The 22,328-nt window shown below is 40.6% G+C and overlaps 1 protein-coding gene and 1 pseudogene across 2 annotated transcripts in view; one reads left to right on the top strand and one right to left on the bottom strand.

Moving 5' to 3' along the window:
• The first annotated feature begins 1,726 nt into the window (after window positions 1–1,726).
• LOC144666742 (phosphatidate phosphatase LPIN3-like) overlaps window positions 1,727–22,328 on the top strand; it is a 30,716-nt gene continuing 10,114 nt past the window's right edge. For both annotated transcript variants that reach the window (XR_013573224.1, XM_078528123.1), the window contains exons 1-18: window positions 1,727–2,054; window positions 9,855–10,028; window positions 10,530–10,883; window positions 11,494–11,592; window positions 12,353–12,456; window positions 13,145–13,274; window positions 14,356–14,395; window positions 14,676–14,749; window positions 15,222–15,307; window positions 16,103–16,222; window positions 16,910–16,974; window positions 17,075–17,168; window positions 17,736–17,805; window positions 17,924–17,965; window positions 19,843–19,905; window positions 21,114–21,335; window positions 22,021–22,083; window positions 22,182–22,267. Coding sequence is in view for 1 of the 2 variants with exons in the window: in XM_078528123.1 (XP_078384249.1) it covers window positions 1,875–2,054; window positions 9,855–10,028; window positions 10,530–10,883; window positions 11,494–11,592; window positions 12,353–12,456; window positions 13,145–13,274; window positions 14,356–14,395; window positions 14,676–14,749; window positions 15,222–15,307; window positions 16,103–16,222; window positions 16,910–16,974; window positions 17,075–17,168; window positions 17,736–17,805; window positions 17,924–17,965; window positions 19,843–19,905; window positions 21,114–21,335; window positions 22,021–22,083; window positions 22,182–22,267 (2,066 nt within the window). In the remaining variant the exon portion in view is untranslated. The remainder of the gene's footprint in view (window positions 2,055–9,854; window positions 10,029–10,529; window positions 10,884–11,493; window positions 11,593–12,352; window positions 12,457–13,144; window positions 13,275–14,355; window positions 14,396–14,675; window positions 14,750–15,221; window positions 15,308–16,102; window positions 16,223–16,909; window positions 16,975–17,074; window positions 17,169–17,735; window positions 17,806–17,923; window positions 17,966–19,842; window positions 19,906–21,113; window positions 21,336–22,020; window positions 22,084–22,181; window positions 22,268–22,328) is intronic.
• LOC144665131 (uncharacterized) lies at window positions 5,486–7,929 on the bottom strand (annotated as a pseudogene).

Below are 22,328 nucleotides of genomic sequence, written 5' to 3'. Positions count from 1 at the left end.
CGCAATAGTAAACTATCAATAGACCGATGACTAAATGAAAAGCATAAAGTGATTTGTAGTAACAGTAAGCACAAATCACGAAAACTTTTTCTAATTTTACTCTTTTATATTTTCAATAGATCACTGAAGAAATCACCTGCTGTTCAACCAAACGAGATGTTGTAAGGGCCTCATTGTTGTATAAGTCTTGCTCTCCAGCGTCAACGAAATGAACCTATCTTAAAAACAAGCCTGTATCAGCCAATTGCAACACCTCGGTCAATGTGAACAAGTCTCTCTCAGCCTACACAATAAACTTTGAAAAAGTTATGGAAATTACTGGCGTTATGTTAAAACTTTCAGGGCTTAGTTACAAATTACGAACTGTTACGGTTGTATTAAACATTTTAACCTTCTGTTCTGTGCTTGGCCAAACGAACGAATATAAAAAAAACTTGATTGGTTAAATAATACTTCAAAAACTAAACTTGAACAACGATTTATTTATGGCGTCGTCGATGTGCACGCCGAAACTTTCTTAATGGCTCAATTAAACCGTTAAACGGCCAAAATGGAAACGAAAGCTAAACTGGCGAAACGATAAGCTATAACGACAAGACAAATAAATAACAAAGACAAGATAGAAAACGTGGACTTACCCGAAGACGGAGCACATCGAGGAAGACGAAGGTTCGCACGTAACTGTGATCAACACCAAAATGATCAGCGTGTCCTTTGAGACTTCTTTTTGTACGCAATTAAAATTCATTTCAGATGCGATAAATGCGCTGTGCAAAATCTGAATATTTCAGGGATTTTTTTGCGCATTGAATAATGAGTATTCGGCAAATGTCGCGAAAAATGCACGGATTTTTAAAAATATTTATGCGTCGTGTTAACTGTTTCAGAAATTTCGGATTGAAATAGAAAAATGCGTCCCGACTTTTTTTGAGGGATCGCGTACTTTTGAGGGCCGATAAAACGGGCATGGTGACCCCCTCTTTTTCTTCCAAGAATCTATTTGGGCAATGTTTGGCCGTAATATATGTTGGTTTGAAAAAATCTCTGAAGTCGTTCCTTTATTGTTTTGTTACAGTATTTTACTAAACCTGCTTTTAGCCTTTCACGGGATGCTCACGGATGCTGTAGTTGATTGTATTTCTCCTTAAGATTTAAATTTCTAGCAATTTAAACCTAATTAATCCCTCTTTTTATTTTATTTTTGGTGTACTAGACGTCATGATTTATAACTGTGAAGAAATTTATAACTGTACAAAGTTAAAAAATAATAATTTATAACTGAAGACGAAATGTATGACTGTGCAAAGTCTTTTTTTTAAAAAAAAAATAATAATTATTACGTTCTTTTTTGATTGCTTTTTGATCACGAGCAAGTTTTTAACAGGTCATTCGCGTTCCGTTCGGTTCTGTTTTCTGAAGTCCAGTACATTGACCGGAAATGGATGCGCTCAGGAAGGGCTCCTGAGGCCACCCGTGTGGGGCCACATCTCATTGTCACGTGAGTCATATCAGCTGTTTAGTCATTCGTTCCGATGTTTGGGCTTTTTAGCCGTAAAAGATAAAAATAAAAAGAATTGATTTCCAGAATGTTTGAGAAAACACACAAGGTAAAACTACTCCTATTTTCTGGCGTACGCATTTAAGCGGGGATTCGAAATATTTGATGCTTTTCGTGTTCACCCTACCCTACCCCTGATGGTATCCTGTGGTTTACAGGCCTCTCGACCCACTTTTCCATTCATAATATCCATGAACTCAGTGCGCGGAACAAGATTGTAATTTGATGGCTTGACATAAGTGTTTTTCTCCTCGTAGAATAGCATTGTAGGCTAGAAATGACTTTAAAGTGGAAGCCTTAAATCTCATCTTGGAGAATGAACTATTTAGGCCGTTTTGTGTCGAACGTGCGGGGATTTTACAGCGAGATAAACTCCGCCACTCTCACTGGAGCCATCGACGTTGTGGTCGTTCGACAGGAAGATGGTTCTTACGTCGGCTCGCCGTTCCACGTTAGATTTGGGAAACTTGGCGTGCTTCGCAGTCGAGAAAAGATCGTAAGTAGTAACATTCCTATTATAATTTAGCTGTAAATAATTTTAGTTAGATTCTGGTACAGAATTTGTGTAACTATCACCGAATCACTAATCTATGCGCAGCGAATATCACTGACATAACATAAACGTAGATAAGACGTTTGCAGTAGCGTAGTTTTTAATCAAAATTAGCTAACAGAGGCTCAAACTCGAACATTTTACATTAGTTTATAGATTTATTGAAAGAATACTGGTATTGTTGCTTTTTAGGAGCTAAATTTGTGATTTAAAATGAATGAGTTTTTGTGCTTTCCATGGCGTCATTAGCCTTATTTGTCTCTGTTCTCAAACTGTTGTGAAGTATATCGGTATCAAAACATCTGAAGACATGGATTTCCTTTCAATATTTTTTAATTTATTGCACAGCTTTGTAAGAATTATTAGTTCGAATTTCTCCGTGACAAATGTGCCGGTAGCGTATGTCGTAGTATATTCTCAATGAATGAAAAATCACACACAATTTACCAAATTTAATTTTATCGACTCAAATCTTTCGCTTTTATAACATCGTACGTTTAACATGTTAAATCGTTCTCACGGTTGTTTAAGGATCTAAGCTCTGAATTTTCTATTAAGATACAAAAATAAAAACAACTTTCAGGGCAAGACAAACATTGAGCAAATAATTGCAGAAATATGAAAAGCCAGCTTACGTAAAAGCTTATGTTTACACAGGATTGCATGTAAATACTGAAATCACATTGTAAGTGAATTGCATGATTTTATTTCACGCGCTTTGTACCATTCACGCTGTAATCTTTCTTTCCAACTTCTTCTTGTTTGTTATTGTTTCTGCTTTAATTCTATTGGTTTGCCTAAATGACACCACCATATACACACCCCCAAGCAGTTTTAATCATTATTCCCTTGAGACTACAGCTAACAAATATGAATGGAATGTTATGAAATCAATCATTCATCCCTTAAATTTACAAAACATAAGATTGCAAAATTTAAGTTAGTTGTCTTTTTCAGTGTTCAGAGGTTGTAAACAAGGTAGTGGGTGAAATAAACAGGAAATATATGTTAAATATGCATGCTAAGGTTTAATTGTGGTGAAACCTTGTGACTATAGGTCTTATAATTTATTCAGATTTTCAAGTTACCTGTAGTTTTGTTTGGCACTGATTCACAATGTGGTATAATTGTATTATAATTAATTGTAAAATGTCTGAGGAATTGGGCGCACACTCAAGAAGTGCGAGAAGCACTCGCCTGCACCTCTTGCTTCTCTATGAACTTCCCTCGTGTTCTCAAAAATTGCTGCTTGCTTATATATAACTCAACAATGCACTCAGGGGAGGGGGTATTTCTTTAACATTATACTTATTGGCCTGGGTACCATCAAGTGTGAGAAAATGTAAATGTTAGAAAAGTTATCCTCTCATATCAATCGTGTTATGAAACTAAAAAAAACGAAATTCTGAAAAAAGGAGGTGTTAAATCTAAAGGATTTTTACAAGTGAGATTTTTAGGTCTTACATTGAAATCCTGATTTGTCAAATCTCGCAATCACTTGAACCAACTTGTTTCCCTTTGATTTGCATCAATGAGTGGAACACTGTAACTTTACAGGGCTGTACATAGCGGGGGGCAGAGGGGGCAGTTGCCCCCGTCAGGAAAACTTAAAAAAACTAAACTAAGAAAACTAAAGGTCTGCGGAGTTTGCCCCCGCAGACAAAAAATCCTAGGTACTGTCGTGAACGGGTATACGACAAATAGATCACTCGGTTGATACTTTTACAATCCCTTTAATATGAAAACACTCTCGATAGCTCTCTACAGGTTTACTGTTCTTCGTACTTAAAACAACAAGCCTCTCCTGTAATACTCGACGGCTTAGGTTACATTACTTACATACATGTCATTCCCTGGATTACATTCACGTTACGTGGGTAACTAACGCCACGGTTTTTAATGTCACGCAAGGTAACGCACTATCTGCGACACTCTCCCCCTATTTGACTCAGGATGAGGCAAATAAAACAACAAACTAGTAATGATCAAATCGGTTAATCAAGTGTTCAAAGTTCATATAAGTCCATCATTCTTCTGCGTGTTCGTCTCTCGCGATCTCTGCAATTCTCCGACGTGAAGCCTCGGCTGCCGCCCGTGGCCTGAACTCTCGTGCATGAGCGTTTAGGGGGTTACTCCTGCCTTCCACTGCTCTGTCACATGATAGCTCCAGAGGATACAGATGTTGCACCGGCCTTTCTAAAAACGACCTTCCCGCCCTCAAGCGTACTGCTCTCACGACTCCATCCCTACCTTCCATCAATCTGTCTACCACGCCAATCTTCCATCGTCCCCGGTTGCGCTCGTCACTCTTGATCAGTACTACGTCTCCGACTTTCAGAACCATCTCTCTTGTCTTGTGGTTCATGTTGTGCCGCTCCCGTAATGCTTTAAGATATTCAGATGACCACCTTGACCATAAGACTTCTTTGCATCTCCGTAGGTATCTAGCTCGCTTCCTTAGATCACTCTGTTCGATTTCCTCCGGGTTTTCCTCTGGCACCAAGTTTGGCTGTCCAAACAGCATTGCAGCGGGAGTCAACAGCGGCATTTGGATGTTGTCTTCGACATAGCTGAGTGGTCTGTCGTTTAAGGTTGTCTCGATGTCCAGGATGACACTTTCCAGCTCTTCTCACAAGAGATTTCCATTGCCGACTGATTTGTACAGGCTCTGCTTCATAACTCCAATTAGCCTCTCGAACTGACCCCCCCACCATGGGGCTCTACTGAGATTGAATTGCCAGGTAATCCCTTGCTTTGCGAGTAAATCGTTAAGATTCTCGTTATTTCGTATCTTCTTCAACCAGTTTGCAGCCGCGACAAAGGTTTTCCCGTTGTCTGAGAAGATTTTGGCTGGGCGTCCACGTCTGTTGATCAGTCGCTTCAAGCTGCGGATGAACTCCTCCAAGGTCAGGTTAGGTAGGATCTCCAGGTACACAGCTCGAGTTAAGCAGCATGCATATATCACAATGTAAGCTTTCATCTCTTTCTTGGACTTGTTCCGGTATTTAATTGGACCAGCGAAGTCCACGCCAACAAATTTGAACGGTACCGACCCTTCGGTTCTCTCTTTAGGCAGATTTCCAGGTGGTGGGCTATGGATGGGAGTGGCCTGGAACCTCTTGCATCCGAAACAACTTCGTATGGTTCGCTTTGCCAAACGTCTCAGACGTGGTACCCAGTACTTTTGTCTCACTTTAGCCATAGTCAGACCAACTCCCCTATGCAGCGTTTGGATGTGGGCGTGCATGACATACTCCTTAGTTAATACGGGTTCGTCTGGTAGGTAAATTGGATAATCTCCCTGAATGCGGCCTCTGCACTCGAATAGCCCTTCTGCATTCTTCTGTAGGTTAAGTGTCAACTTGTCCTCGTTGAACTTCTCAGTCACACTGTAGCTTTCTTGAAACTGTGCTTCTCCAAAACTTCATCAAGGTGGCCGTCATCCTTGGTCTCCACAGCTGTGGCAAAGATCTCTTTTGTGAGTTTGGCCTCTGCTTCGGTTTCCTTGTTTGGTTCTGTAAGTATATCGTCTGGCCAATGGTCTGGCTCTGTCAACCATTCTGGACCCTTTAACCACAGCTCACCTAGCTTGTCTGCTTGGCAGCCTCTACTGCCTACATCAGCGGGATTCTGGTCAGTACCAACGTGTCTCCACTGAATGTACTCTTTATCGCGTATCTTGTTTACTCGGTTGGCCACGAATTGCTTGTAGGCACTCCCTTCCCCTCTGATCCAATAAAGGGCCACAGTACTGTCCAGCCATCCATGGACGGATTTAACTGGTTGACCTTCTAGGGCATTCTTAATGTTCTCTGCGAGATTTGCCGCCATGTGTGCTGACACAAGTTCCAGCCTAGGAATTGTGAGGCCCTTTTTTGCTAGGCGCAATTTTGCGGCCAGTAAACCTGTGCTGACGCCTGAAGCTTGGTGGACCACCGCATACATGGCAGCTGCTGTTCCTGCCCCACTTGTGTCTCCAAATGCGTGTAAATTGATTTCTTCAATGGTTTCTTGATGACCTGCTAAGGTGCGTGGGAATTCAAGGTTGTCTGGGAGGTTCTTCTGGAACTTTTCCCACTGCTTTCTGATGCTTTCGGGTACGGGTTGGTCCCATGGGAGCTGTTCGTCACAAACTTCTCGATACAAGAACTTCCCCACGAGGGATACTGGTGATGCTAGACCAAGAGGGTCATAAACTGAAGCGAGGAAACGCAACATTTCCCTCTTAGTCACTTCTGGCGGTGCTTCTGGAAACGTCACTGCAATGGTGTCTTCGGCTTTGTTCCATGGCAGCCCTAACATCTTGGTTTCTCCGGGTTTAACTCCCAGTTGCTCCTTAGCGTAGCTTTGCTTCTCAGCCTCTGTACTCGTTTCTCCGTCCGTTTCCAAATCTGGTTCGTTGGAATGCCACTTGTGTAGTTCGAACTGCGCTTCCCCGAATACTGCAACGGCGGTTTCTTTTAGTTCGCGCACCTTTTCTTTGGTCTCTCCACCGGTAATCACATCGTCTACGTATAGGCTCTTTTTGATTTCCTCTACTTCTTTGGGGTACTTTTCTTTTAGGCTTTCCAGGTGTTGCTGCAGTGTCCCTCCTAACAGGAACGGGGGACTGAACGAGGCCAAACAACGCTCGGGTAAATCTCAATACTTCAACATTTGACACATCTCTGTTCACTATCCAGTGAAATCGCAAGGCATCTCGATCTTCTGGTCGAATGCGTACTTGCAGGAATGCCTGCTTGAGGTCACCAGCCAAAGCTACTGGCTTGAGACGGTTTCTTACCAGCACATCCCACAGGAGGTTCTGAAGGGGTGGTCCTGTTTCGAGACAGTCGTTAAGGGAAGGACTCTTCTCGGTAGATCGCGCTGAAGCGTCGAAGACGATTCTCAACTTGGTGGATTCTGCCGCTTCTCTGATAACAGCTTTGTGTGGGATGTAGAACTCTCTTCCTACTGGCTCTGAAGTCACCTTCTCCACGATCCCTTTCGTCAACTGATCTTGAATGACTTCGTCATACTGGGCCAGAAGGTTGGGCTCCCGTTCAAGTTTCTTGATTGAGCTTCCAAGTCTTCTCAGACTTCCCTGTTTGTTATTGGAGAGGAGATCATGGCCATGTTTCCACAGTAACCCGGTCTCGTACCAGCCTTCTTCGCTTCGTCTCAGCTGCTCCTTGAAATCATCGTATACAGATTGTTGGTCACCGTCTGGTCTGTCTTGAAGCCCTAGAACGTCAAGACTGCACAGCTGTTCATAGTCAGTATACGACGTCCTTGTCAGATAAACACTACTTAGGTGCGCTTCCTTTCCTGCCGACATCATTGTCCAGCCCAGGGTAGTTAGTTCGGCTATTGGCTCGCCGGCCTTTCCAATCTTCGGTTTGGTTTCAGTCTTGATCCGTGAGTATTCGCTGGCCCCCAGTATTACATGGATTGTTAGCTCTGACTTTTGGTCTTTATCTTCCATGATCACTCCCTCGAGGTGGGCGTACTTGTTGATTTTTTCTTCATATCTTGGGTTCGGGACCGACAGTAGGACGCTTTTGTCCACCTTGCTAACTATGGTCACCATCTGGAAATTCCCATGAGTACTCGAGATTTTTACGTCATACTGCTGAATCTTCTGGTTCGTCGAACACATCATCATGTCAATCCTCTTGTGCTCGGTTCTGGATGGCTGCTTTCCAAGTCGCCTGATGAGTGCTGCTGAGGCATACGAGCTTCCCGCCCCAGTGTCCAGTAATGCTCGGCATATTATGCCTTCAACCTCGACAACAACGACTGGGTAAACGACCGCTCCTTCGCTGTTAGCTAGCAACATTTGCTGGGAATTTCTTTCCGTATCTCAAATTGATGTGTGGTGTCTGCCATTACACTTTTGACAATTTTGAACGATAAGACACTCGGCGGCTCTGTGCTTAGTGCCAGTGCAGTTAAAGCATAGCCTTTTCTCGCTGAGGTGCTTTCTTCTTTGTTCCACACCCACTATCTTGTCACAGGCAAGGGACTTGTGCTCACTTGATTCGCAGTAGACGCATGGTCTTGGTTTCCAGTCGCCTTGCCTTGAATTCAAGAATTTTTCTCGCTTTTTTGGTGGCAGGGTCCTGTCACTGCTTGTTTCTTCGTGCGATGGCACCGGATTCCTATCACACCACTTTCGGAGTGACTCCAACAACTGAGGGAATCCCCACTCTTGCCAGCTGTCGTCTAATCGAACAAGGTCTGCCCTGATGCCGGGAAGCTTGTCCAGGGTAACACGAACGTAACCATTTATTTCTTGAATCTTTCCCATAGTCTCCAGTGCTTGAGCGTTGGTTGACAGCTTCTCGTAAAACTGGTGTATCTTCGCTGGTTGAGATCCCCGAATGGTGGGTAAGGCAATGATACTCTGCATGTGCGCGTTAGACACTTCGCTTGGTTTCCCGTATTTCGATTTCAGAATGCTTTTGGCATGTTCGTAGCCCTCTGTAGTGTACGGCAATCCATCCACCGAGGCGCGAACTTTGGGGACGAGAAGCTCTTTGAGATAGGAGAATTTTGCTACTTGCGTAATTCCAGCCTTGTCAATTTCTGTCTCGAATTGGCTCCAGAATCTCAGCCAGTCGAGGTGGGTTCCTTGGAATTTTGTGATGGTTAACTTGGGCAACTTGGCGCCACACTCCTTTGAAGATTTGATTCGATCCTCTTCTAATTTCTTTTCGTGGTCTCGTTTGACCTTCAATTTTGCCTCCTCGTGTTTCAACTCCTCTTCATAGCGACGATTTCTTTTCTCCTCTTCTTTCCTTTCTTCTTCTTCTCTCACTTGACTTACAGCCACCTCTCGTAGATTCTTTGCCTCTTCTCTTACACTGTTGGTGAGCTTCTCGAACTCCTCTATCCGTCCTTCGATTTCGAGCGTCCATTTTCTAACATCATCTGGGTCATCTCCATGTTCTATTTTTAATGCCTGCACTTGAATCTCCTGTTCATGAATTCCGTCGATCTGCTTTTCCAATTCTCTTTCCAATCGTTCCAGTGCCTTTAGGTCTTCTTTCTCTCGGATTCGAGATACTTCTTCGGTTGTAAACTCCAGCATTCGAAGCTTGGCGTCGATCTTTTTAACAGCTCCTTCCACGTCAGCCATTTTCGTTTTGATTTAACCACGCGGTCAGTGATGTCTGTTCGTGAAAACTTGTTACCAAGGTTAGAAATTCTCTCTCGTTTGTGCCGGGTCCTGGCAGGGTCGCCACTTTTGTTGTGAACGGGTATACGACAAATAGATCACTCGGTTGATACTTTTACAATCCCTTTAATATGAAAACACTCTCGATAGCTCTCTACACGTTTACTGTTCTTCGTACTTAAAACAACAAGCCTCTCCTGTTATACTCGACGGCTTAGGTTACATTACTTACATACATGTCATTCCCTGGATTACATTCACGTTACGCGGGTAACTAACGCCACGGTTTTTAATGTCACGCAAGGTAACGCACTATCTGCGACAGTACGGCCCTAATTTACCATTGACTTTTTAAAACCAATTTTCTTTTCCATTTTATGTTCAAGTGTGCGGTATTTGATTAACACATCACGTGTTAACGGATCATATTATACTATTAATAGGTACGCACATGTATTAGACAATTACTTAGACTCTTGATCAGTCGATGTACTGAATGTACTGAATAAAAACCTTACATCAAGAAACTGGGATTCTGTTATATTTTCAAATTCACATGACATAATTTATTGTCTTTGCCACAGGTTGATATAGAAATCAATGGAGAGCCTGTTGAACTGCAAATGAAACTTGGTGATGCAGGGGAAGCATTTTTTGTTGAAGAAGTAGAGAATGATTTGTCAGATTTTTGCACTTCCCCGATACCTTCTGCTGAGACACTTGACGATGTCAAGAAAGATGATGGCATACCACATGAGGTAAAATTAAGTTTTGATGGTAAATGAATTTTCTGAACTTATCTTAGCTTTAAATGCAGACAGATCATTAAAGAAAGAAAGGGTATCTAGCAGGAGCAAACAGTTAGTAGATTATCAACTTGAAGTTGATTAAACAAGGTAATAAATAAACCAAGTAGGGAATTTGAAAAGCTGGATTTTCAAGGGTTAGCCCTTCAACTGGCGAAATGATGCAGGGCTGCAGGTGAAATGTCAGCTGTTTTTAAATTCACCATGGCAGGTTTTTACCTTTAAAACTTCCAGTTGATGAGTGTTTTCTACTGCTAATGGATGTAGCACATTAGTTTCTGTAGAAAGTAATAACTTTGACTATTAAACAGATATCTCTTTTTATGCTAAGGGACAATGTCCCTGGCACATCAGCAGCATATGAGAACCATGCACCTTTAAGTGGAACAAATGTTCTCTAATTATTTAGTGGTATCATGTTTGAGACTTAGTATTTGTGCGGTTTTATTTCAGGAGAGTAGCAGCAACACGACTGTCAACGTGGAATTTAGTGATACCAAACTGACTGAAAATCCAGAGAAAGATCCCAGTGTGATATCTGTCCCAGAGAAAGACAGCAAAACAACTGCTGATCAAGAGAAAGACAGGTTAACGCCAAGTAACATTACAGGCGATAATACACCAGAAGAGAAAGTTTCAGATCTTAGTGTCGATGAAGGTAGCAAAGCAAATGAAGACACTCACAGTGATCCAGAAACTGGTGAATTTGACGATTCTTTCTTGCCCTCCATCAAGGAACCAAATACGGATGTTAACGATATGGTTCCTTCTGCAGAAAATATTTCAGAGACCGATAGCACCTTGGAGGTAAGAGGCCACTGATCCAAAGCATCTTTGTTTTGCCTTGAGTAAGGTACAGTCTGCGACAAGCCAAGTTGCTCATGCCGCTGGAGCTTATCCCACTGTTTCTGTAGCATTCAGTAAGCAACTAGGAGTATTTCTACTCCCCCTGGATGGGATGCTAGTCCATCACAGGGTTACCCCCCAAAATTATTTCCCTGGTAGCCATTTATACACCTGGGTGGTGAAAGGCACTTAAAGAGTAAAGTGTCGCACCCAAGAACACAACACAATGACTCTGGCCAGGGCTCGAACCTGGACCCCTTAAACAGGAGTCTGGCACACTAACCATTAGGTTAGGCCACCCCGGCCCGCCTCCCATTCTGAGTAGTGGGCAAAAAGTGGCGGTGACATCCCCAAAATGGATTCACAGGAAAACACCCTAAGCACCACAGAAGTCTGTTATTTAACTGGCAATTTTGTTCTGCTGTTTATGTATCATGAAAATTGACCTGAGCTGACCAACTGCAAATGAGAAAGTTAACTTGCAGCTGGGAGATGTCATTGTATATTGTGTCAATATGAAACAAAAGATCTGTGCATTGATGACACTGTTATTGTTGTGTGTGTTTTTCAGGCTGCAGCAGTAAGCTGTCCTTCCAAATCAGACAGTATCCCTATACCAATGCGACGGAATCTTGATCCTCACGATTTCTTATCAGACAGTGAAACCACGGTAATATACTACTTTAAGGGGTACCTTATTATAGGAAATTAACGCTTGTGTTAATTAAGGTATTTGAAATTAACGCGACTTAAATTAACGCGAATTGAAGGAAAAATTACTTCCCAATAAAGGAAATTAACGCGAAAGAGGGGGTAACATTTCAAAATGAAAGAAATTAACGCGACGTACACAACAGGAACAAGTTTATTTCAACACTTTTAGGCGTATAATCTTAAACGAAAAACAATGTTTGTGGTACTTTTCCCACCTTGAGCGTTCTTTGCAGTATCAATGATAGTGGCAGATAAAATAATGCTTTTTCCTTGGAGTCCAAAACGTCTGGACTGTAACAAGAAATTGGGGCCAAAATAATGGAAATTAACGTCATGGAAATTAACGCTCCACTTAATTAACGGTGCGGAAATTAACGTTAACAAAAATTAATGCGACTTAAATTAACGCGAATGTTTGAAATTCGCGTTAATTTCATGACGCGTTAATTTCCTATAATAAGGTAGTCCATGGATTTGAGTGGTCAGTGTTTTGTCCACCAGCATCAGCTTTTCGTGACTCTCATTCTTGCTTCATCCTAGTTTCGATTTTGATTGCTCAAAGTAAATAAAACCTATTTCCAGAAAATTAAATGTCAAATAAATAAAAGAATAAATTTGGTCTACTGGTATATATAACCTTGTCATGTGATTAAGACACCACCTGTGTCAGTGTCTTCTTAAGAAGTTTGCTGATTGTGCTTTGTTACTTTTTTTAGTGGCGAGATTCAAGCTCACCATCTCTTCCGAGCGGCAGCTTTAGCAGAGAGTTCTATCCATTGTCTGATCTGGATTCACCCATTGGTTCTCCACCTACCCACAGGTAAGCAATTACAGACGAATCCTGATTTTTTGAACCTCCACGGGAAACAAAAATTGGGTCAAGAAATTGGGATTTGTAAAATTGCAGTGATCAACTTTTAGTTATTGAAGGAAATCAAAGGGAAACAACGTTTTGTTTAAATTATCAGGAGGTCTGAGAAATTGAGGAATTGAGAAATAGGGATTTCATTGTATACCAGTTTGATAGGTTTACTAGCTGTTTTTTGTCCCAAGTTTGATATAAGATTTATCTTCTCTGTACTTTTTACCATACATTTAACATAAGCAAGGCCCAAAAAAAGTGTTGTCCTGTTCTCCAGGATTTCCTGTCAGCAAGTAACTTTTCATGCTTCCTTGACTCATGGGCAAGTCATCTCATGCCAAATAAATCATTAATTAAAAATGCAAACCAAGACAAACATGTAACTGCCCTGGGCAAGCAACATTTGAGAGCTGCTACAACAGTTCAAAGGGGAAAGCTGGAATTCAAATTTTCTTCTACCTTGATTATAGTAGGGATTTATACTTCTTCTCATGTCTTTGGTTGCATTTCAGATGGGCAAGTTGTTAGTCTTTAAGAGGAAAGTGTGGTAGTCTGAACCTACTTAGGAAAGAAGTCTGACTAAAAACTAAATTCTCCCAAGAATAATATTTAAGAGAGAGTAAGGAGATTTTGATTTTTCTTACAGTGATGAGCAAGTCAACCATCTAGCAGAACCTCAACGTTATCTGAGTGACTCAGAATTAGAGCTACATCAGAGCCAAGAGAACATTTCAAGAGAAAATGAGATCAGATGGGCCTGGGGAAAACTACCACAGGTTTGGCTCAGTTAAATTGTTTTGCTTAGAATTACAACTTTTGTCAACAACATAGTAGCCGGGTATAGTCTGCGTTTGAGCCTTACAGTATGTCTATAATGGGAGTACCTCCCGGGGGGGGGGGGGGGGGTGGTACTCCCATATAAGGGCTATACGGGCATGTGCCGCTCAACAGGGTATGCTTTTTGCCTATCCATCTGACTCTGGAACAGGGTATAAAAATCACCCTTTAGACTCTGGAACAGGGTCGATTTTTTTTCCAGAATCCTGATTAAACACGATCGACTTAAGCTATAAAACACTGCTCCTCTCATCGCTTTATCTCCGAGCCACAGACAAAGTCAAGTGAGCGCATTGTGATATACGCTTGTGTTTTTATATCTATCTACATATATTTCCATTGTGGTTATTGTCAGGAACAGGGTACCTATTTTGCAATGTTTGCCTGAACAGGGGCGCAAATTCAGCTTTTTCTCTCTGGAACAGGTCCAGAGTCTCAGAGACTCAGCAGCACACCCCTGTAGTAAATTTTAGGGAGTACCCCCCCCCCCCCAGGAGTGGCCCATCAGGATGGCTCTTATCTCAGCTTCTGTCACATTAAGTGATTAGAAATAAATTATTTCTACCCACCCCCACCCCCCTCCCCCTATATGGGATGCTAGTAGTCCATTGCAGTGTTACCTCCAGTATTATATTTATCCGTACCCATTTATACACCTACCGGTAGGTGGAAAGGCACTGTGAGAGTAAAGTGTCTTGCCTAAAAAGACAGTGCAGTAATCCTGGCCAGAGCTCAAACCTGACCCACTTGACCTGACTGTAATCCAGTGCGCTAATTCTTAGGCAGTTGTGCTTTCTTCTTTTAATTTTTCTTTGACATTTTACTGTGTAGTATTTCTGTATTTTGGTGAACCCATTGGGCGAAGTCATTATACTACTAATTGGTTACTGGTCTTGTGAAGAACATTGTCTTAATCTCCTTCATGTTTTTTTTTTTTTTTTGCTGCAGTTTCTTCACTTAATATATAATTTTAACATAGCTCCTTAAAGTTTAAGTTGTACTATTTACATTCTACCTTAGGGGCCAGAAGGAAGATCATTACAAGACAGAAACCATTCAGGTGCATTGCATTTTTAAAGTCGTTGTACAATAATGATGTTTTCTGAACTTGGAGCCAATTACTGTCAAAGTAACAACCTTGTAAATGTGAAGAGAGAATCAAACACAAACAAGTTTGCTTCCTGAAAATGCTAGCCCATCATTGAGGCTTTTTTTTTACACCCAGCCCAACTGTTCCTTGCTCATGAAACTGAAAATTGACATGTCCTTAGTTAGGATTATTCAGGATTATTATTAAAAATATCATAATTATAAAAGCCATTTACTTGTTGTTGAAACAGATTTGAGAAAAGAAGACATCAAACATGTCCACAAAGTAAAAAGAAGAGAAGCAGCATTCAAATCACATCACAAGGTGTGTGTGAAGTGTTTATATACAAAGCTGTACATGTGCTCACTGTTATTATAACTGCAAGGTGCTCAAAGGCTCTTCTGTAAGAAATCTTGGGTGCCCAGCTCTCAAAGGCTTTCAAGGTAGCAAACTTATTCAAGTCCTAAGGTCAAACCCAAAGGCAAAAAAAAGTAAGTCACCTGTGGCACTCGGGCTCTGCTAGAGCACAGATCTAATATATTAAGATCTTCAATCAAGATAGCAGTGAAATCCTGATTTGTCAAACCTCCAAGGGAATTAAGTGAAAATTGGTTTGAGAAAGGGGCAAAATTACAGTGTTCAGTTGAGTGAAGGAAACCCAAAGGAAGTGACTTTGGATTCAAGTGATCAGGTTTGAGAAATCAGGACTTCCACAGTATGAAAATGTTACCTATAACCTCTTTTCATGCTATAGTCACACTTTGATTTATGGTGATGTTTTGTGGAATCTTTGCAGACTGTTAATAACAAGGAGGGCATTCTTTTAGACGATCTCAGAACTGTAGATCACGAAGTTGCAGCTCTGTATCTTCATCAGGCTTTGTAAGTCAATCCTCGAACCACTCTACGATACTTGAAAAGAAATTATTCAAAGTTAACTTACACCCACTTTCAGTGTTATGTGCATAGCAGCTATCTTTTGACATCCATCTTTCAACATGCTAAACAAACAAGATGGATCAAAATCCAACAATCACAGCCTACTAGCATGGCCTTCTAAAGCGGTGTTCTAAGAATCATTATTGCAGGGTGCCTGAAGGTTCTTCTAAGAAATCTTGGGTGCCCAGCTCTTCAAAGCTTTCATGATAGAGAAGTTATACGGGTCGTCCAAAGACAAAAGTAAGTCGCCTGAGGCACCCCAGGCCATGCTAGAGCACAGCCCTGCCTTCTGAACTTTTGGCCTTATTTGCATGAAACAAACACCGATATGCATTGGTTTTGATTAGCTCAAGATGTGTGTCAAAAGATAGTTGCTATGCACATAACACTGAAAGCAGGTGTAATTGGCACATGGTGTTAAAACATTTTGAATTCATGATAGTCTAGGTAGAGAGGAAGGAAAAACAGGAAAAGTTTTAACAACCCTTCAAGAACAAATCTTAAACTCAAAATACTGGTAATTCTTCTTTACATGAAGTTACTATTATTGTCGTACATTTCTTTTATTTATGAGAATTAAGTTTTACATCAAGACAGTATTCTCCTGCTTGGTCAGTTTACTATAGTTTTCTTTATTCTCAACACCTGTCTACTTAACAATGCATGGATATTGTAGGGAGAATTCAGTTGTCTGTCACAGGGTTATTTAAAGTTCTTTTCTTTTCCTTGCATGTACAGAGACTCTAAACTACAGCAGCAGCTACAGCAGAGTGGTTCAGGGTCAGAAGACAGAGAGTCGGGAATTGGACAGTCACTTCCCTGTTCTCCCACGGCTGGTGAAGGATCTAAAGAAACAATGTAATTACATTTAATTTATCTGATATTGATAATAGTTAATTTAACATACAGGTGCTATTTAATAAAAAATAAAATAAAATAAATAAATGGGAATTTACAGTGGCATCTTCCGCGTAGTGGCTTTTCTTGATCCCACTGATTCCAGGTCGAATTGGAATTTGGCAGTGTTGGTTTTTGTGGAGGGAGGAAAACCGGAGAACCCAGAGAAAAACCCTTGGAGCAAGGAAGTGAACCAACAACAAACTCAACCCACATGACGCCGGGGTCTGGGAATCGAACCCGGGCCACCTTGGTGGGAGGCGAGCGCTCTCACCACTGCGCCATCCCTGCTCCCCTGCCTGCTATTTCCCTGACTGTATTATTTTATTTGAACCTAAAGCTGTAAATTGTACAAATCATCATCATCATCATCATCATCATCATCATCTGTCCTTTTCACGCCCGTGGGATGCTGCAGCCCTATTTGCCAGCTTGTTCAGGGTTCCTGCCAGGCCTTCATAGCTACTGTAGTGACCCCTGGACCCTAGTCCCACTGTACTGAGTCCCCTGAATGGCTGTCCCCTACTCCACTATTGCCCACCTCCCACGAATGAGGATGTTAGGGGTTGGTCTTTGGGAGGTAAATTGTGAATTGTTTCAGTATTTTTAATTTTGAAAAAAAAAAATGTGATTTTTCTTATTTTTCAGAGAGGAGTATCATGACATTGCCATGTCTTTGTGTGGTGACCTAAAATATGGTAAAGTTTCATTAGGTACGTTTTTCCATTTTTCATACAAAAATGAACTTAAAATGGTTCAGTTGATTGCGGGAAGTTCATTCTTGAATTGTGAGTGTTTTGTTTGTTTTTTCAGAAAGTTTCATACAGTCCATGGTGACATACGAAGACCTGTGTAACAATCCTGCATTACTGTCAGACCCTAAACTTGTTATCAGAATAAATGACAGGTAATGAATTATTGAACACTTCCATTTCTGCAAGAATTATGGTGATAAATTTGAAATTTATATTATGAAAATCACTGAACTGTGGAACCAGCAGGAATTTTCATATTGCTGCCACTGACCACTTTTGTTGACAAATTCCACAGGCTCACGTGCTGCGCCTCCTTGCCGACACTGTTGTCTACGATCGTTTGTTTGAACCACGCTTCAAAAATAATCTTGGTTTAATATTTATTTTTTCGCAACAAAACATAAAATTAGCGCCAAATCTGGACATGACCACTAAAAGAAAATGGCAAGCACTTCTTTTAACAGAGCTTTTGTTGAGTTTCTCTTCTACCATCTGTTTATTCCCATACTTTATTTAACAGGCGATTGTATGTACCAGTAATTAGCGAGCTGTGAATTATACCTGACAAGGCGACGGATTGAATTTATAGACAAAAGGAGGTGGGGCAGTGGAAGAAAACGGGTGGGGCAGCGACGTAAAAATTCAGGCCTATTCCACAGTTCAGTGATTTTCGTACTTATGAAAGATGTTGCTTTCAATGTTCTGTTGTTTTTGCCTAGATATTATAACTGGCAGATTGCTGCTCCGATGTTGATGTCTCACGTAATTTTCCAAAGACCACTCAGACAGGTAATGATAAAGCAGTATTGTTTCAAGTTACCGTTTTTGTTTTGCAACAAGGAATCAATCATCCATGGTTTTTGATTTGCACTTGGTATTACAATGGAAAACATTTTTTTTCTTACAGGACACTTTCCAGTCCCTGGTAAAACAGCATATGCCGAAAAAGGTTGGTGTTGAATGGAAACAAATGTAGTTAACAGGGATGTAGCTACAGAAAAGCATTTAGCTGTAAATTAAGAAGCCCAGCTCAGCCGCTTATGTGATCTTGGGAATAAAAATGGCGCAAAAAATTTAAACTTTATTTTTTGTTTTTATGTGACAATTTAAGACGGAAAGTTCGCTAAAATGAACAAAATGGAAAATATGTGAAGGTAGAAATTCACCGGCAAAAATCAACCAGCAGGCCGTAAAAAGAGGAAAACATTTATTCGTATGCTGGAGTGTGATATATTAGGATCAAAATTACATCAATCAATTGCTGTAATACAGGCAGAGTGCGAGCAATATTATAGCTTGTCGGGAGATTTTTGGCCTAAAGGGACGGCCACCAAAGAAAAGGGTTTTCCCTGAGGGGGAAGACATGTTTGGGTGTTCTGCACATGATAATGCAGCTCACTGATGACTCTAAAGCAAAGCGAACTTGCCCTCGACTGGCAAACAGGGTTTCCTGGAACAAGAACTACAGTTCTTTAAATCACATTTAGGCGACACAGAAGTAAAACAGTCGTTATAACAGAACGAACATCAATCTTAAAGAAATAAACGTTGAATGAAAATTTGAAAATAACATTGTTTATAGTTAAAAATTATTTCTTAAGACATTTTATGCAGCAGTTATTAGAACGTTTCTGAAAAATATATATATCGCTTGTTCGTTTTATGCTATTTTTTGACTGGTGATCAAGGCTAGATTTTGATAAAGGAGCCAAAAAAGATACTAATTAACATAGTAAAATGTAAACAAATAGTCTACCAGAAAAATTACCATAACACTTTAAAATTAAGAGATCTAGAATTCTTTTCTTGTTCAACGGAATAATTGTGGTACATCGAAATGTGAAGTTATTTTGACCAATGCTTAAGTTTAAGGAAATAATCACAAACGATAGTTTCTCTGTTAGAATAAACCAGCGAGAACGTACGTAAAAGAAAGCTAAAAATTACCACAATAGACCATTTTTTAACGCTACCTTCGCAGCATTAGACGATAGTTCAAGTACTTCAGGCTCCATATATCATCGGTAGACGCTGGAGATCAAGGTTAGATTTTGAGATTTTTGTTCATCGTGAGAACGATGAAATTGCAGTTTTATAAAAAAGTCTGAACAAAATCATGACCACTCGCTCAAACCCGGGATACTTGATTATAACATCGTATAGTTAAAACTGCTGTTTTATATTTTAGTACTAAGTAGCCGTAGCGCTTTGTCCGTTTAGATCTCCCAGCTATTAAAAACATGGGCAAGGTATTTAGGTTCTCGACATTCGGTCGCAATTTTGTCCACGCGCAATGTTTAATGCACATAGCCAAAGTCGATCAGAAAAACGGCACGCCGACACCAAATATGCTTGTTGTTGTCAGAAGATAAAGCAAGGACTCTTGGTATCGTATACAGCAAATAAAACTTAAAACACCTTTTATTTTGAGCGGAAAATTAGGCCAAAATGTGAAAAATATGTAAACAATCGATAGCAGAACTTCTCTGTCGTGCGCACTAGCCCATCGACGATGCGCACGCAAAATGCCCTCCTGCTGATGTAGCTAAGAAAACACTTAGCTGTAAATAGAAGCCCAGCTGGCTTATGTGCTCTTGGTAGCTCTAAGAGTTTACCTAATTCTTTGTTGTCATATGAAATTTCAGCCGTATTTAAATTCTCTCGGCTTGCCGTCTAATTGTTAAATAGTTTGAGCAACACCAAGATATACACCTTTTCTTTAACAAAATGCTTATTTGAAATCTTCTTAGATTATTTCCTCCACTGCAACACATCAAATGAAAACAAAACTTCAATTTGTTCAGCAATACTTAATATTTTTTGTAGGAAAAAAGAAGAAGCTACAGAAACATGTATTACTGGTTTTCTTGGAAAGCTAATGAAGAAAAGGTAAGATACATTACGGGCTTATTAATGAGTGTTACTTATAAGTTTTATATGGTACTCTGGTCTCAGTTCTTACATATTAACATTAATGAGGAACACTTTTATACCTCATATTTTACATGTGTATGGTATGTGGAAAAGCTACCATTTAAAATAATCATTTTATGGTGATGTAAAAAAAAGTAAAGTCTGTGTCCGAGCCTAAGTGGCCCATACAGCCGATGCTTATCCTGGTTTCCGTAGCATTAAGCGACTAGGAGTATTGCTACTCCCCCCTGGATGGGATGCTAGTCCATCGCAGGGTTACCCCACAGCAGTAAGTTCGCCGGTACCCATATATACACCTGGGTGGAGAGAGGCACTGTGAGAGTGAAGTGTCTTGCCCAAGAACACAACGCAGCACCCCGGTCAGGTCTCGAACCCGAGCCGTTTGACTCGGAGCCGAGTGCGCTAACCATAAGGCCACCGCGCCTCCCTGTAAGGTGGTTTATCTGTGAAAATTATTTGGTCAGGTAGCAGCTCTCACAAGATCTCACATGAATGGTTCACAGCCCTTCAAGAGAACAATAGAACAAACAACATGAACAATGCCCCTAGCCCCAGAAACAACAGCAACTGCTACGCTAGAGGACCAGTAGAATTACAAGCTTACGAAAGTTGCTACACTATTGGCCATGGATTACAGTAAACACCCGCGTGTAAGAACCTACATTTTTCTAAGTTTGGCAAAATAGGTTTGGGGGTATTTGGGGGTAGTTATTGGTAATTTTGGCTAAGTAGGTTCTTAATAAGGTTCTTAATTTCTAAGGAGGAGCCATAGTTTTTGATTGTACGAGAAGAAAAAAAATGGGTTTGGTCCTTCATTATGCAGCATTTATTCATAACTGTATTGCTTCAAGCCTCATGCAAGGTCCAAAGAAGACAATTACAGTCTATGTGAATCTGTCTTTTCTTTATTTGTAAAATACAGTTTGGGATGTTCTGGCAGTTCTGTTAAAAATGTTACTTCATAAAAATTTTCTATAACCCACATATAAGAACCTGCTGAAATCTGCTTGGCTAAACAAGTTCTTATATTTTGGGGTATTAAAATGGCAAATTTCTGCCAGCAGGTTCTTAAACCACTAGGTTCTTACACGCGGGTGTTTACTGTAATTATTTACTGATTAACTTGATGAAGCTGTATATTATTCCTGTATGGAATATTTCAGAGTTCTGATGAAGAGAATGATGACTTGAAAAAAGATAAGCCTCGGCCAAGAGTACATAGCAGCAGTGCCAGGAAACAACTGTCAGTACAAGAGGTGGAGAGAGAAGAAGATGATAACGAGAACAGGGAGAGAAAAATATCCGAGTGTGCCAGCGGCAATGAATCTGATGCTTTCCCTAAGGGGAACTACAGGAAGGTTACACGGCTGTCTTCTGAACAGATTGTAAGTCCTGTCTTTGCATTGGCTTGCAATGTTTTGAACTACAGAATGTGCTTGCACCTGGTGTGTGTATAACATGTGAGCCAGAAATCTCAAATCCCATTAAAAGGCTAACTGCAAGCTACCTAAACTAACTGTAGGCTAACAAGAGTGCTTTTAAGCTAACCGGAGTGTTATTTAGGCTAACTGGAATGGCTCATATGACTTGCGAGCCATGCGAGCCAGAAATCCCTTATCCCAATATAAAGGCTAACTGCAAGCTACCTTAGCTAACTAAACAAACTGGAGTGCTATTTAGGCTAACCAGAGTGCTATTTGGGCAAATCAATGTGTTATTTAGGCTAACCTGAATGGATCGTATCACTTACAAGCCGTGCAAGCCAGAAATCCCTAATCCCAATATAAAGACTCACCACAAGCTACCTATTTGGGCTATTCAGTGTGTTATTTAGGCTAGCCGAAATGGCTCGCATGACTCGCTAGCTTGCACTTTGTCAAGACCCTTGCACCTGACTAAACGACAAAAGGTCAAGGTGCCTGTAAGGAAAGTGACAAATTAATGTGGTTGATTCAGGTCGGGGTTTTCCCATTTAATGTACATAGTTTCTTTTAGCTTAACTTGATAATTAGTAGCCACAGAGTCTTAAACTTTGAAACAATATTCATAATAGTTGATCTCTTTTTGCAGGCAAGTTTGAAACTTAAGGAAGGTGCAAACAGTGTGACATTCTCAGTTACCACAAAATACCAGGTACAGTGTTATTAAAGTTATAATATGTATTGTAATTAGCCAATAAGATTTGAAAGTTGTTGTAACTCATTCTTAATGTGATTGTTTGTGTATATCAGGGAACTGCTATGTGTACTGCAACAATCTACCTATGGAACTACAGTGATAAAATTGTCATTTCTGACATTGACGGTACAATAACCAAGTAAGTCATACCGTGTTTCCTTGAACTAGCCTAATCAAAAGGGAGGTTGGTGCTTAATTAT

This window comes from Oculina patagonica, chromosome 9 (genome assembly GCF_052425735.1).
Source record: "Oculina patagonica isolate OP01 chromosome 9, crgOcupat, whole genome shotgun sequence".
Taxonomy (NCBI): Eukaryota; Metazoa; Cnidaria; class Anthozoa; order Scleractinia; family Oculinidae; genus Oculina; species Oculina patagonica.
This window is presented reverse-complemented; position numbering and strand designations above follow the sequence as displayed.